This window comes from Myxine glutinosa, chromosome 3 (genome assembly GCF_964187855.1).
Source record: "Myxine glutinosa chromosome 3, kmMyxGlut1.1, whole genome shotgun sequence".
NCBI classification, from domain to species: Eukaryota; Metazoa; Chordata; class Myxini; order Myxiniformes; family Myxinidae; genus Myxine; species Myxine glutinosa.
Window position 1 is genome coordinate 162,950,894 of NC_136263.1, and position 17,083 is coordinate 162,967,976.

The window sequence follows — 17,083 nt, forward strand, 5'->3', positions numbered from 1 at the left end:
CGATCAACAAAATGTACCTTAAATTTGTATTTAAGCCAGAGCCACACATTATTGAGGGCAAGAACCATTAATGAAACAAACAATAAAATCAATGAAAATAAATTGAAAGTCTAAATGGGAGGAAGAATGTAGGTCAGAGATGTATAGAACAAAATAAAAATATCTCCAATTTTTGCTCCCAAACAACTCTTTCCAAAGCAATTATTTCAAAAAAGTTTCTCCCATCCATCATTTACAGTAATGTTTTAAAACTTTAACCAAAAACAAGGTGAAACAAGCTTTTTCAATACAAATAATATCAAAAGTGAAGAAAAGCAAACAAAAAAACCCCCAGAAGAACTGCAGAGACAATGCTGTACGTAGGATACTGCATTACAGTTAAAAACCACAGATGGGATACTAAGATTTGACAAACTCAAGATGGAAATCCAAAACAGAAAACAAAATGGCCAACTCGTGAAAACGCTACAATACACAAAAATGGTGTAAAAAGGGATCCTCTCAACAGGCCTACTAGCTTGCTTCCAATTACAAGCAAGGTCATGCAATATATCATTGCAGCTGCAATCAAACCCTTCCATTTCTCCAATGGCCTGATCTCAAATCATTGTTTTTTTTTTTTTTTTTTGTTTTTTTTTTGTATACAAGATCGAGGCTCGTGAAAGAGCGAACATTAATCACACAGAAAGACAAACCGACACATAAAACATATAACATCGGGAGCGGTAGACAAGATGGGGAGAGAGGGGGAAGGACACAAACACAATATTTGAGAGCAGGGACCGAGAGACATGGAGACATCGACAGATCTGAGAGAGGGCGAGGGCTTTGGGGGGCGGGGCATGGGAAGGGGGCGGTGGGAGAGGTATAAAACATATGGACACTGCCAGGACTTCCAGGAAAGAAGTTGGAATTTCAAACAAGGTGGATCTGGGGTGAATTAGCGGGGGTAGAAAAGATCAAGGTTTTGGATGGGGGAAGATAAGAGATGGTGGTGAACAGCTGTTTTAAAGACCTGGAGGGAGGAGTGGGATTGAAGGGAGTGAGGGAGTTTGTTCCAGAGGCGGGAGAAAAGAGGAATGAAAGAGTGAAGGTGAGCAGAGAGCCGAGATTTCGGCAGTTTAACCATCAGAGGGTTGCTGGCAGATCTTGTGCGACCTGTAGGAATATTTGGGGGACAGAGCACAGAGAGAGCTGGGGGTGCAAGGCCGGAGAGGAGTCGGTAGAAGACAGAAAGACCACCTACCTGCCTGCGGTGAGTGAGTGAAAGGCCCTCAGAGATAGCTTCATCGCGGGAGATTCCAATAATTCTGAAAGCTTTGGTTTCAACAGCGTGAAGCCGAGCTAGGTGTGAGGCAGGAGCACCGGCCCATAGGGGAGAACAGTATTCCATTGAGCTGCGGATGAAAGCCTTGTATGTGGTGAGGAGCTCAGGTGTGCCGAGGAAGGACTTCGCACGACGGAGGATGCCCAGTCGGCGACTGGCTTTGGAGGCCAGCTTGGAAATGTGGTTTTCCCAAGAAAGATCATGGCAGATAGTGAGACCCAAAATCTTGAGCGACAGAACTTCTTGCAGAGGATTGTTGAGAAAGTAGATGGGAGGGTTGTCCAGTCGATCTTTTCGGAGAGACATAGTAAGAGTGTGAGATTTGTCAGGATTGAAAGACATGTTCCACTTGTTTGACCAGTCTGTGATTTTGTCCAGGTCTTCAGAGAGTGAGGAGGCAAGCAGACTGCCGATCTAAGGGAAGAGGAATGGAGCGGCAGAGAGTGGAGTCATCAGCAAAGAGATAGAGAGGATTTTCGAGAGAGTCAGAGAGATCATTGATGAAGACCAGAAAAAGCACGGGGCCCAGAACACTGCCTTGGGGAACTCCAGCCTGAACAGGAAGAGGAGATGAGAGAAACCCATTCAGGGCCACACGTTGACGACGACTAGAGAGGAAGTCCGCCAGCCATGCGTGGAGATTTCCATGGATACCAAAGGAGGAGAGTTTGGTGAGCAGAGCGGGGTGCCAGACCGTGTCGAAGGCACGTGATATGTCGAGGGAGACAGCTCTAATTTCCTGTTTGGCATTGAGGACCTCCATCCATTGTTGAGACAGCAGAAGCAGCATGTCCAGAGTAGAGTGACCTGGTCTGAAACCAAATTGATGATCAGAGATCAAGCCATTGGAGAAGAGGAAAGATTTCATATCCGAAGCAATGATGGATTCCATGACTTTGCTGATAATTGGGAGAAGGCTGATTGGTCTGTAGTTGCTAGGATCTGTTTTTGCACCTTTTTTGTGCAAAGCGGTGATGTTGGCTGATTTCCAAGCAGATGGCAGTTGACCTTGAGCAAAAGAGAGGGTGAAGCGAACAGAGAGAGGGTGAGATAGAGCAGCAGAGCAGGATTTTAGGACCCGTGGGCTGATGCAGTCGGGTCCAGTTGCAGAATCAGAGTCGAGGGTTGACAGAAACTTTTCCACCTTGTCAGGAGGAAAGGACACGGAGTCCAGGAGCAGCAGGGTACGACTGGGTATGGTGGGTACAGAGAGGGATGGGTTTGGGACACAAGATTTAGAGGCAAACACAGAGTTGAGGCATTCAGCTTTTTCACGTGCGGAGTCAGCTGTGTAGCCGTTTGAGGTAAGGGAGGGGATGGAGGGGGAACAAACACCAGAAACGGATTTGACCAGACGCCACCAGGATTTGGAAGAGGGAGACAGATAAGAGAGTTCGGTCTTGAGAACGGAGAGATATTGTTTCCTGGCTCTCCTGAGGGTGGACACACACTTGTTTCGGGCTTTGTGAAAGGAAATGAGATTTCCTTCCGTTGGATTTGCTTTCCAGGAGACGAAGGCAAGTTGTTTCTGGGCAACAGCCTCACCACAAGATTCCGTGTACCATGGACGGGAGGAAGGGTATGACAACTGAAGACGAGATGGGATAAATCTGTGCATGAGAGAGAGCAATTTACTTTGGAAGAATTCCCAGGATGAGTTGATGTCAGAGGTGGTAGAGATGGGAGACCAGTCCAGATGATTGATGGCTGCTTGAAGACCGTGCCAGTTGGCCTGAGTGAAATGCCAGACTCGTCGACGCTGAGCAGGCTCCCTGAGGATGGTCAGAGAGATGTCCACTTTAACAAGGACATGATCAGATGATCCGATCGGAGCAGAAGAAGAGCAGCAGACATTTTCAGGGAAGTTAGTCATAACCAAGTCCAGAAGAGAAGATGTTCCGTTGACTGAGATCCGGGTCGGGAAATTGACAGATTGTGTCAGTCCCAGTGAGTCGCAGAAGTCCTTTGCTGAGGAGCCCTGGCTGGTGAGAGAGGTACCCGCACCCAGCCAACTGGCATGATGACAGTTGAAATCACCACATATGAGGAAGAGAGAGTTGGGATGAGTAGATAGAAGTTGGTCCATATCATCAGACAGCGACATGTAAATGGAGTCATCACTGTTTGGTGGACGGTACAACACACATTATGAACAAGAGGTGGGAGCGAAGGGGAAGCCGTAGCCAGAGGTATTCCTGGGGGTGAGGTGGAGAGAGTGCAGTGCAGGGCGAGTGAGGAAGAGAGTTTTTGATAAAGATAGCAACCCCGCCTCCAGGACGAGGCTCAGGTCTATCATACCGGAGGAGGGAGTAGCCCGGGAGAGATACTATGGAATCAGAGACATCATAAAGGAGGAAAGTTTCTGTTAAGCAGATCACGTCTGGTTTGACAGAAGCAACCTGTATGGAGAGATCAGTTAAGTTTGAACGAAGGCCCCGGATGTTTGAGGTCCATACCGTTAATGAAGAGGAAGGGGGAGCATCAGATACAGAACAGGGGGGAGGAGGGGTAGGGTAAGATGTGGAAGAGGTGGAAGAGATAGGGAGAGCTGTTGAAGGTGTGTCAGAGATTTCAGAATAGCTCGGAGAAAGGGAAGGATGGGGCGGACAAAAGGTTTGATGGTGATTGGGTGAGCCACAATGAGGTGTTATTTGAGGAGGGGGAAGAGCGAGGCAGAAGGTTGGGGGAGATGGAGGTGAGAGTTTGAAGGGGGAAGAAGCAGGGAGGACGCTTTGAGGAGGGGGAGTGAGAGGGGGGAAATTGAGAAGCAATGAGGGTGGGGAGATTTGAAGGGGAGGGGTGAGGGGGGAGTTTGGGAGGGAAGGGACAAGGGGAGGGATTTGAAAGGGATGGGATATGGGGGAGATTTGGAGGGGAGGGGTGAGGCAGGAGTCTAGGAGGGGAGGGGCGAGGGGGCGTCTTGGCGGGGAGGGGTGAGGGGGTAGTTTAGGAGGGAGGGGGCAAGGGGGGAGATTTGAAAGGGATGGGTGATGGGGAAGATTTGGAGGGGAGGGGTGATGGGGAAGATTTGGAGGGGAGGGGTTATGGGGAAGATTTGGAGGGGAGGGGTGAGATTGGATTTTTGAAAGTGTACGATTTATGGGAAACGAACATTTATTGCAAAATGAGTTTCTTGTGACCTTCGAGTTAAAAATATGTTTAAGGACGCTGGATGGAGGATGGAGTGCAGGAGAGTTTAGGGAATGTAGAAAAAAGGCACTTTAGGTGATGGATATTTTTTTTGGGATGAATTGATTTGGTGAGCAAGTCGAAAGCAGCCTTTTAAAGAAGAAGAAGAAAAAGGTGTTATAAAATATGACGGAATACATAACTTGAGGGGAAAGTGTAAACATTGAAGGTTAATGAGTGAAAACTATCTGGGGAAATGGGGGAGAAACACGTGGTCGAAGAACGAACGAACGAATAAGAATGAATAAACGAATGAGAACAGAGAAGGAAATGTTTTTTTTTTTTTTTTTTTTTTTTTTTTTGAGTTGAGATTTACACAAGGAAGTAGGCTATGGGTGAAAAGCCTGGGAATACAGAGAACGAAAGTTATTGGATCACAAACGACGGACCGCTGAGAGAAAAACAAAGCCTCAAGGTTGTACAGTGCACACTGTACAAGGCCTCAAGACACGACACGGCAAACAGACGATCAATTTATGAAAGATAAACACCGAGAAACAACCAAAGTTGCACACAATAACTTCACACACCGAAAGATAAATACAGTTTCGACAAAATACAATTGTGAACAGACTTAACTTCGAAAAACGTGGAGACCGTGTGGAGCTTCGAAAATCCCTCCCACCGTCTCCGAGATCTCGCGAGATCTCCCAAGTTGGTTTCAGACCCAGTCATTCCACCTTGGACATGCTGCTGCGACTCTCTCAACAATGGATGGACCAGCTATCTTCCCATTTCTCCCTACTGCCCGGATTCGTCAGAGCAGTGTGGTCACTGCCGAAGCATTTTTTTGACTATTGGGCACAATCCTGGTTGGGGTGCCACTCCTACGCAGGACACTCGAATGGCTCATTCATCCCAGTAAGCTGATACTCATTTCGCCAACCTCGGAAGGATGACAGGCTGAGTCAACCCCACCTGGTGTTAATTCAACTACAGACCGGGATTTGAACTCAGGACCTTAGAATCCCAAGCCAGCACCCAAACTGTTAAGCCAACACCAGCCATATATTCGTAGCTTGATGGAGTACTTTTTTGTAATTATAGTTGAGGCTGCTGGAAGACTGCTCTCCTCTTTGGGCTGGTGCCCCTGCATCACACACCTTGCCCTTCTTAATGACATGGAAAGCAAGGCACCTAAAATCTTTAGGATCTCCTGTGACAAAGCTGAGGGTCTAGGTATGGTACTCTCATCACAGACAGGTTAGAAGCAATACAAGGTGACCTGTCTATATTCTACCACCACATTTTTAGTCTTGAATCCTTTTCCCGAATCTTGGCTCTGTCCTCTGTCCCTCCAAGGTTTCTGCAGGGTGCATGTGGTCCAACAGCAACTCTCTTTTGTTGAAATTCCCCAAATCCAGGATCACTACTCACCTCCATTCACTTCTTTTTTTCCCCTCCTGTGGAACCTACTTCACACTCTTCAATCCCATTTTCCCTTCCAGGTCTTCAAAACAGCTGTTCACCACTATTTTAGGTCATCGTCCATCCATACTGGTGATCTCTTCTACTTCAAATTGCCCCATTCCCAAGCACTCCAATTTTCCAAGTCATTGTGACATTTCCCCCTCTCCCTCGTGTCTTTTCTTAATTGTCGGTTGGTTTGTTCCTTTTCTTTTCGATCACCACCTTCCTCTTATTTTTGTTCAGCTTTGTGCAGCTCGTTCACACAAATGCATTATTCTCCCTTTCTCCTTGATCTCACTCTCAATACTACTCTGCTGTTAATGTTTCCCATTCCATTCTCCTTTAGCTCTTCCACAAGACTCGAACATGTCTACATAAAAAAAGAAAAGTAACTTGCAGCCAGTCCTACTTTGAAGGAGCAGGGCTTTTTATTGGTTCATCCATTAAGTCCATTCCAGTGCTAAAGTAAGTGGATGTCATATTACTAGGACAATATGTGAAGCAGCAGAGGAGGGAAGAGGGCGATAAAAAGCAGAGGGAAAGGCAATAAAATATATTATGAGCATTGGCAGCAAAGTATGGCAGGAAGTTACATCTCGTCTTGGACGGACTACTGCATAATGTACGACAAGGTCAGGCAGATGAGGTCAGGCGGAGGCCACACAGCTGACTCCGCACGTGAAAAAGCTGAATGCCTCAACTCTGTTTGCCTCTAAATTTTGTGTCGCAAACCCATCCCTCTCTGTACCCACCGTGCCCAGTCGTACCCAGCTGCTCCTGGACTCTGTGTCCTTTCCTCCTGACAATGTGGAAAAGTTTCTGTCAACCCTCGACTCTGATTCTGCAACTGGACCTGACGGCATCAGCCCACGGGTCCTAAAATCCTGTTCTGCCGCTCTTTCACTCCCTCTCTCTGTTCTCTTCACCCTCTATTTTGCTCAAGGTCATCTGCCATCAGCTTGGAAATCAGCCAACAGCACCGCTTTACACAAAAAATGTGCAAAAACTGATCCTTGCAACTGCAGACCAATCAGCCTTCTCCCAATTATCAGCAAAGTCATGGATTCCATCATTGCTTCAGATATGAAATCTTTCCTCTTCTCCAATGGCTTTATCTCTGATCATCAATTTGGTTTCAGACCAGGTCACTCTACTCTGGACATGCTGCGTCTGCTGTCTCAACAATGGATGGAGGTCCTCAATGCCAAACAGGAAATTAGAGCCATCTCCCTTGACATATCACGTGCCTTCGATACGGTCTGGCACCCCGCTCTGCTCACCAAACTCTCCTCCTATGGCATCCATGGAAATCTCCACGAATGGCTGGTGAACTTCCTCTCCAGTCGTAGTCAACGTGTGGCCCTGAATGGATTTCTCTCATCTCGCCCTCCTGTTCAGGCTGGAGTTCCCCAAGGCAGTGTTCTGGGCCCTGTGCTTTTTCTGGTCTTCATCAATGACCTCTCTGACTCTCTTGAAAATCCTCTCTATCTCTTTGCTGATGACTCCACTCTCTGCCCCTCCATTCCTCATCCCTCAGATCGGCAGTCTGCAGCCTCCTCATTCTCTGCAGACCTGGACAAAATCACAGACTGGTCAAACAAGTGGAACATGTCTTTCAATCCTGACAAATCTCACACTCTATGTCTCTCCGAAAAGACCGACTGGACAACCCTCCCATCCACTTTCTGAATAATCCTCTCCAAGAAGTTCTGTCACTCAAGCTTTTGGGTCTCACAATCTGCCATGATCTTTCCTGGGAAAACCACATTTCAAATCTGGCCTCCAAAGCCAGTCGCCGACTGGGCATCCTCCATCGTGCGGTCCTTCCTTGGCACACCTGAGCTCCTCACCACATACAAGGCTTTCAGTCGCAGCTCAATGGAATACTGCTCTCCCCTTTGGGCTGGTGCTCCTGCCTCACACCTAGCTCGTCTTTACGCTGTTCAAACCAAAGCTTTCAGAATCATTGGAATCTCCCGTGATGAAGCTAACTCCGAGGGCCTTTCACTTACTCAGCGCAGGCAGGTTGGTGGCCTTTCTGTCTTCTACCGACTCCTCTCCGGCCTTTCTCCCCCAGCTCTCTCTGGGCTCTGTCCCCCAAATATTCCTCCAGGTCGCACAAGATCTGCCAGCAACCCTCTTATGGTTAAACTGCCAAAATCAAGACTCTCTGCTCCCCTTCACTCCTTCATTCCTCTTTTCTCCCGCCTCTAGAACAAACTCCCTCACTCTCTTCAATCCCACTCCTCCCTCCAGGTCTTTAAAACAGCTGTTCACCACCATCTCTTATCTTCCCCCAACCAAAACCTTGATCTTTTCTACCCCCGCTAATTTCACCCCAAATCCACTTTTTTGAAATACCAACTTCTTTCCTGGAAGTCCTTGCAGTGTCCTTGTGTTTTATACTGATGCCACCCCCCCCCCCCCCCATTCCCACGCCTCCTCCTCTCAAGCCCTCTCCCTCCCACAGATCTCCCGATGTCCCTGATATCAAATGTTGTTTGTGTCCTTCCCCTTCTCTCCCAATCTTGTCTACCGCTCCCCTTATTGTATACTTTATGTGTCTGAGTGTTGTGTGATAAATATTAGCTCTTTCACGAGTCTCGATTCTGTATACAAAAAAAACCCCCAAAATACCCCTTTTCTAAACCAGTAGATATTTTACATTGATAAGCCCTTTGCCTTCCAAGACATTCTTGTGTCATAATAGTGGACCTGCAACGAAGTTGTGCACATGATTTTGTTTTGTGTCCTTGACCTACATTTTTGGATTGTGACCTAATAAACAAAAACGTTTTTGATCATAACTTGAAAACATTTCCTCCGATTTTCACGATTTTGAGCCTTATATGGATAGATTGTAGATGGTGACACATTTTCTTAATTTACACTCTATCCATAAATGTTGAAGGTCAAGGTAATATGGTGATCTGAAACAAATATGGCCATCATTGGATTGCGGCCCAAAGGTAAGTCATGGGTGATCGGCCAGGGGAGGCTAACCCTTGGCGATTGCAGATATCTAGTTTACCATTTACGTTTTTGTCATCAAATTTTCAACAAAGATTTATTATGAGAATATGGAAACCACTAATTAATATTTGTTACCCCTGAAGTTTAGTTTTAATACAAAGTGGAAGCAGATGGGGGTTTGCATTTCGAGATGCTTTCTCGTTCAATTTCAGGATCAACATTCCTTTAAGAAAAACTAGCATGCACTTACAGATCAACAAGGCCATTGCCATCTAACAGAAACTTTTGTACGTTTTTAAAAATAAAGAAAAAAGGATATTTAATTTGCCTGCATCATTCCAAGTCCCTGGTTAGGGTTAGGGTTAGGGTTAGGGTTAGGTTTTTATTTTATTTTATTTATTTATTCCAAGTCCCTGGTGTTGGGCTAGCGGCTAGGGTGCCGGCTTTAGGATCCTAGGATCCTGGGTTCGAATCCCGGTCAATCGCTGAATTAACGCCAGGGGGGTTGACTCAGCCTGTCATCCTTCCGAGGTCGGCTAATTGAGTACCAGTTCACTGGTAATTCCCTGCTTGTCGTTAAAGGCGGCAAAAAGGGTTGGCGTCAGGAAGGGCATCCGGCCGTAAAACATTGCTTCAAAAAGGGGACCGAAAAACAACAACAACCACAGTTCCCGAAAAAGGCCAACCCCCGCTTGCGGGGAAAAATGGCCTCTAAAGGTGGTTTTTTTTATTTTTATTTTTTATTCCAAGTACACAAAAGACCGTTCAGTGATTGCCTAATGCATGGACACATGTTGTGCAAGTACGCCTGAAGCAGAATTACCAATCGCTCCTGTTCACACCCATATCTCCACCATTTCCTAACGAACCGTTATAAAGTGGAAATGAAAAGAGAAAGTAGTCAGTTTTTACGAAACAGGAGATTTTGACATGTCAAACACTTTATCATGAAATCAGGTTGGTGACGGACAATCGGAGCGATAAGCGTGTGTTATATTATGAGTGGGTTCTGGACAGCAAAAGTATTCTGTGTATTGCACAACTTTACTGTATATGCATGCGAGGTTGTTAAATGGACATTTTGTTCAATTCCCTCCTCCCCCACACCCCTCCATAACAATTCTTTGAAATTCAATGGTTTCTTTCTTCAAAACATAATTATGTTTGGGTCAAACAAGAAATAGATGGTCCCGAGAAATTTCAAACCGTACTAATCTATAGTTTTAATGAGTAACTAGAACGGCACTCTTCGACGTCACGACGTCGACTGATATGCCTCCGCCCACATTATTAGATCATTATAATACTTGTATCAAGCTTGATTTAAATCCATTCAGCTGTGCCCAAGCATATTTCTACGTGACATGACCTCTGACCTTTGACCTATTGACCCCAAAATTTAATGAGTTCATGTTTACATCATTATACATACCTATACCAAGTTTTAATTTAAATCCCTTCAGCTGTTCACAAGTTCTCACATGTTTACCTGACATGACCTCTGACCTTGGGATCCCCAAAATCTAATAAGTTAACCTTTACATCATTATACATAACTGTACCAAGTTTGAATTAGATCCCTTTAGCCATTCTCAAGTTATAGACCTATTACAGATTTGACCTTTGACCGCAAAATCGAATCACTTAATCTTTACAAAATTACACATACATGTACCAAGTTTGAATTTGATCACCTCAGCCGTTCTCAAGTTATAAACCTATTACGGATTTGACCTTTGACCTCAAAATCTAATAAGTTAATCTTTACAACATTATACATACTTGTACCAAGTTTGAATTAGATCACTTCAGCCGTTCTCAAGTTATAGACCTATTAGACATTTGACCTATTGACCCCATAATCTAATCAGTTCATCTTCACATCATTCTACATAAGTACCAAATTTGGTCAGAATCCCATCACTGGGGCACAAGTTATCACGGTAACAGGATTTTTACCTACGATGACCTCTGGCCTTTGACCTCGTCACCCCAAAAATCTAATCAGTTAATATTTACCTCATTATACATACCTGCACCAAGTTTGACTAAGATCCCTTTAGCCATTCACCAGTTATCGCGGTAACGAAAACCTATCATGGACGGATGGACAACCTGAAAACATAATACCTCTGGCGACTTCGTTGTCGTCGGCATAAAAATCACATGAGTACTAATGATGGCAAAGGTGGCACGAAAACATGAGAGGATCAGCAATAGAAGGAAGACAAAGAAGAGCAAATGGAGATGACGAGCAATTACAGCTGAAAAATCCTTCCTTTCCCTTCTTTCCTATCTCAAACTTCTAATGTTGTGTTTGATACAATGTATGTTTATCAATTTCCAACTCTTTCAAAATCCTGTGGAATAAAAAAATAAAGAAAGTTTAAATGTGATGGTCAAGGTGTCTTCATGATGGGGAGGTAGGAAGGCAGCACAAGCTTTGTGATAAACAGCCAGGAAGAAGACTTACTGTGCTTCTATTTGTTCCTGTCGAGCAGGGATACTTCCGGACTCCTCGAGGTTCTCACGAGATGCCGATTGCGACGGGTCCAACTTTTTGACATAAGCAGCGGGAACGAAGCCTTGACGATCGTGAACTTCGACTTTCCACCAGTCCTGCATTGGTGAGGATGGGGATTAGTCTCAAACAACTCAAGTGGAAAATGGGAAACTGATACTTTTTAAAAAGCTGATAAAAGTATAAACCCTGCATGCAAGGATAAAACTATGACCCGAAATTGAAAGGCAAAACAAAACTTCCGCTTATATCAAAACCATCCCCCCTAAAATCTCTCATCGTTACTCACCATATGCACTTCCACAAACGTTATATATTTTGTATCAGGTGGAATCTTTGCAACAAATGATTGTTATGAAAGTGAGAATCTCTATTTCATTGTGATGTATTTTGCTTCGTCAAGGCCACATTTAAGATATTCTGGGTAATGTGAATAAATTATTTATAAAGAGTTCTGCCAACATTGTGCCATGATCTCTCTGCAGCATTTAGCAAGACAGTTCAAACTTCCAAACCAAGCACGTGACCCTATGTATATACAGGTATCGAGATTTATGGAAGATCCAGACAAGATGAGGCAAAGAATAAGGATTGTGACAACATATGCATGGCCACAAGTCCAAAAATCCTGCTCTGGCTCTCTATCTTACCCGCTCTCACTGTTCTCTTCAGCCTCTCTTTTGCTCAAGGTCATCTGCCATCTGCTTGGAAATCAGCCAACATTACCGCTGCACACAAAAAATGTGCAAAAACAGATCCTTGCAACTACAGACCAATCAGCCTGCTCCCAATAATCAGCAAGGTCATGGAATCCATCATTGCTTCGGATATCAAATCCTTCCTCTTCGCCAATGGCTTGATCTCTGATCATCAATTTGGTTTCAGACCGGGTCACTCTACTCTGGACATGCTGCTTCAACTGTCTCAACAATGGATGGAGGTCCTCAACGCCAAACAGGAAATCAGAGCTGTCTCCCTTGACAAATCTCGTGCCTTCGATACGTTCTGGCACCCCGCACTGCTCACCAAACTCTTCTCATATGGTAAATCCATGGTAACCTCCTCGCATGGCTTGCGGACTTCCACTCCGGTCGCAATCAACCTGTGGCCCTGAATGGAATTCTCTTATCTCTGCTTCCTGTCCAGGCTGGAGTTCGTCAAGACAATGTTCTGGGCCCTGTGCTTTTTCTGATCTTCATTAATGATTTCTCCGACTCTCTGGAAAATCCTCTATCTCTTTGCTGACGACTCCACTCTCTGCCACTCCATATCTCAACCCTCAGATCGGCAGGCAGCAGCCTCTTCACTCTCTGCAGACCTGGACAATATCACAAACTGGTCTAACAAGTGGAACATGTCTTTCAATCCTGACAAATCTCACACTCTCACACTCTCACTTTCTCTCTCAGAAAAGACCGTCTGGAAAACCCTCCCATCTACTTTCTCAACAATCCTCTCGTAGAAGTTCTGTCACTCAAGCTTTTGGGTCTCACTATCTGCCATGATCCTTACTGGGAAAACCACATTTCCAAGCTGGCCTCCAAAGCCAGTCGCCAAGTGGGCATCCTCCGTCATGCGAAGTCCTTTCTGGGCACTTCTAAGCTCCTTACCACATACAAAGCTTTAATCCACAGCTCAATGGAATACTGCTCTCCCCTCTGAGCTGGTGCTCCTGCCTCACACCTATCTCGGCTTCACGCGGTGGAATCCAAAGCTTTCAGAATCATTGGAATCTCCCGTGATGAAGCTGATTCTGAGGGCCTTTCACTCACTCACCGCAGGCAGGTTGTGGTCTTTCTTACTTCTACTGACTCCTCTCCAGCCTAGCTCCCCCTGCTCTGTCTGTGCTCTGTCCCCCAAATATTCCTTCAGGACGCACAAGATCTGCCAGAAACCCTCTTCTGGTGAAATTGCCAAAATCAAGACTCTTTGCTCACCTTCACTCCTTCATTCCTCTTTTCGCCCGCCTCGAGAACAAACTCCCTCACTCTATTCAATCCCACTCCTCCCTCCAGGTTTTTAAAACAGTTGTTCACCACCATCTCTTATCTCCTCCACCCTGCCCCCCCCCCCCCATCCAAAACCTTGATCTTTTCTACCCCTGGTAAAATACCCCAAATTCACCTCTTTCAATCTCCGAATTAATTCCTGAAATTCCTTGGTGTTCATTTGTTTTATACGGTGTACCCTGACAACTCTCCCCCAGCCCTCTCTCTTCCACAGATATACCGATGTCCCTGTTCTCTACTGTTGTTGTGCTTGTATGCTTTCCTCTTTCTCCCCCTTTTGTCTCCTGCTCTCTTTATTGTATGTTTTATTTGTCCGTGCATGTTTTCATGTTTAATGTGTTAGCTCTACACGAGCCTCGATTCTGCAAAAAAACAAACAAACAAAAAAAATCAGCTAAAGGGAAAAATTGTAGGTGAAAGGTGAAAACGGTCGAAATAGGTGGTGTAAAGCTCAGGAGTAGAAATGGAAGAGATCATCATGTGGCTGCCGGTGCCAAGTGGATTTAAAATCCTGGAATGAAGAACGAGACATCATACTCAGGAAGACAGTTCCAAAGGCAAGGAAAGAGGGGTATGAAATCAAAATATGGAGGTGAGATTAGAGTTATATACTTGGGGATGGTAATGAGAGGGTTTCTGGCAGAATGTGTATGACCTGGAAGGGCAGGTGCTATGCAGAGAGGTGAGAGAGCAGTAGGAACAAGACCAGAATATACGCAATAAAAAAACCTGCAAGGCCACCAATAAGGACATTCTGGGACTCAGGATGTGCTTATTGCTCACCACAGTCAGGTTTCCTAAGGTGATATTAAAATGGCACCAAGTGACTTAGATTTTGGGGCCTCAAGAAGGGAGAATATGGGTAGAGCAACACAGGTACATGGTAGAGATTGCACGATTCTCGGGATGAAGGCTTTGGACACCATTATTAGGTGAAGATGACAGAAAAAGACTGAAGACCTGCAGAGAATTACGAGGTGGGGCTGCATTTGGAGATCTGCCCAACAAGCGATCTGCAATATTTCTTTGCAATGGTGCTCGCTTCTCAAAGGTGCAAAGCCAAAAACGTAATTTTCAAACTAGGCACATTAGTCATTCCTTTTGCTCTCAAATTTACCTCTCTTTTGATTTATTCCCCCCCCCCAGACCTTTTTGTTCTATTTCCATTTATTAACCATCATCATCATTTTCATTGTCGATTTGATTTATTAACCAACTTCCCTGTCTCTCTTCTACTGACATTTCAAAACCTTTTTTTTTTTTTTTTAAATCAATGGTTGAGTTCCCAAGAAACATTGACCCTCAATTTTCAAATTCAGTCTTTGGACCCCTGAACAAAACATTTGGTAATGTAGACGTATGACCCCTGATCCTTGATCTGGTGCTTTTGATTTCTGACCAAGTCCCATCACAACAAAAACCTTCCATCCATCCAAGTTTCCATTATTTGCTCCGACAAAGGGCTAATTGCTGTAAACATCGAGCACACCTTTCTTCCAACGGCTTTTAACGTACCCTTATCAGCTCTTTGCTAAAATCCACTGTTCAACTTGCCCGTCAATAACGATCGATACGAGCCGAGTATTCCATTGCAGTCACAAACATTACCAATACACCGTCACCTTGTTTGTGCTGTTGAGCAAAGGGAGGACATCACCCTTCTTCATTGTAACTTCCCTGGGACTCTTCTCCTGGTAGTCATACAGCACCAACACCATCTCTTTACCGGTGCCATCCTCCAACGGTGCTACTTGTTGCTGTTGAAACACAGGCCAGCCAGTAGCATCATGAACAAGAAAAAAGAAGAATAAGAGGAAGCGAATATGTCCCATCTCTAGAAGAAATGTGGAACAAAATGCGAGTAGGAATCCCAATTTGCCACCATTAATAAACCTTTAATCAATCATTTATTTTACATTGACATATTCATTTTAAAGCATAGGAGCAGTAAAACAAAACTGGTTGTTAATAAAAGCTGAGACAGGAGTAAATCCACTGCTATCACTGAGGTTGCGCTGTTCTAAGGCATCGAGACCGTGAGTATAAAATGACGTTTGCTGCATTTCGGTTCACGAGAGGAGTTTTCAGCACCTTTGTCTTCGATGCAGACCTGATGATGCAACTAGGATACATCTCGCCAAGCATGGCGGCGGCTTCCTGTTACATTCTATGGAAGACGATAGTATCTCCCACTCGCTTAATACCCAGGGGGCCAAGGGGGTTTACCAGACATGGGCTGTTGTACAAGGTTGTGCCCCAGAAATCATATCTACATGTGCCTAGGAACACAATCTAGGTCAACAACCTTGCCAACAAGCTGCTGGAAATTTGTAAGAGGCACACAAATGTTGCGCATCTTTCATCATCATCATCATCGTCGTCATCATCATCTTTGCGCATCCCTACTTTGTGCAGGGCCCAATATAGCTGCAATTTCATGCACAGGCAAATAGTTTGACTGGGTAGTTCAGATATTAATGACTCAAACAAGCTACATATGTAAATTTACTGCTATTATGATTTCCCCATACAGGATCAAGGTGCACGGCTGACAGAGTTTTGCTGTATGGCTGATTTTTATGAATGATTTAATATTTACTCATTTTCAGACAAGTGTGAAATAATATCAACATGCACTTCTGGATGAGATTTGCTCCAAGTGAAGTTGTGTTCTTAATATATATACTCCTTTGCACTTTTAACTACAATGTCTAATGAATTAGTTTGTGTTTCAGATAACACAGCCGGGAGAAAAATGACCAGTCAAGCTGGGAAGAGGCTGGTTCAAGAGGCACTGTTACTGGAACAACCAAAGAAAAGGCGGGAGGATGGCTGGAACACAGACTATGGCAGATGTCTAATATGTCAAGAACCATCAATGAAAGGACTTAATAATGTCCAGGTGAAAACAACAGAAAAGCTTCTTGTGGCTATGTCCTGTTGACGGGATCATATTCACAGAAGATTACAAAGTGACATTACCCAAGAAAACTGGGTTGGACAAAATTCCCCTAAATGGCATGTAAAATGCAGGAACTGGTACCTGAATGAAAAAAGTTACAAACTGGCAGAAAAAGGAATCTAGGAGGGCAACCACCAGCGGCTGATGACCCTATGAAAACTTCATCTCTTGGGTCTCATACCACAAGACAATCCACATCAGGATTTGAAGCCAAGAACACTTGTGTCATCTGTAATAAGACATGGTATAGAGGGAAAGAGCCCACCTGTAAAGTGTCTACTACAACCAGCCAACATGCAATCCTTGATCAAGCCAAAAAGCTGAAGAGACAAGATATCTTGCAAAGGCTAATTGGTCAAGGCTTTGATATGGTTGCCAATGACATCTGCTACCATAAACCCTGCATGAATACTTTTAAAGCTAGACGCATCCCCACTATCAGTCCAACACAAAATCTCTATGATGCAACACAAAACTTTATTTGATTTCACAACCATGCTGCTCTCTGACAAAGCAGGGCAAAAGCACCAAGAGTCTGGATCCCATATTTCAGATTCATCATTACTTCATCCGGCAATTAGGGAGAAAGCACTTGTAATATCGCAGCAACTTATGCAACATGTAGCAGCAGTGCCAACTCCTTTGAGTGTAGCTACAGCTTACTATGTGTATAACCAGACACGTAGCAAGTC

General features: G+C 44.7%; 1 protein-coding gene across 7 annotated transcripts in view; it reads right to left on the bottom strand.

The window, feature by feature from the left end:
* Positions 1-17,083, bottom strand: part of SPTAN1 (spectrin alpha, non-erythrocytic 1) — a 186,045-nt gene that overhangs the window by 76,287 nt on the left and 92,675 nt on the right. For all 7 annotated transcript variants that reach the window (XM_078774711.1, XM_078774710.1, XM_078774709.1 and 4 more), the window contains 2 exons: positions 15,052-15,186; positions 11,373-11,518 (listed from right to left, as the gene is read on the bottom strand). In XM_078774711.1, coding sequence (XP_078630837.1) covers positions 11,373-11,518; positions 15,052-15,186 — 281 coding nt within the window. The remainder of the gene's footprint in view (positions 1-11,372; positions 11,519-15,051; positions 15,187-17,083) is intronic.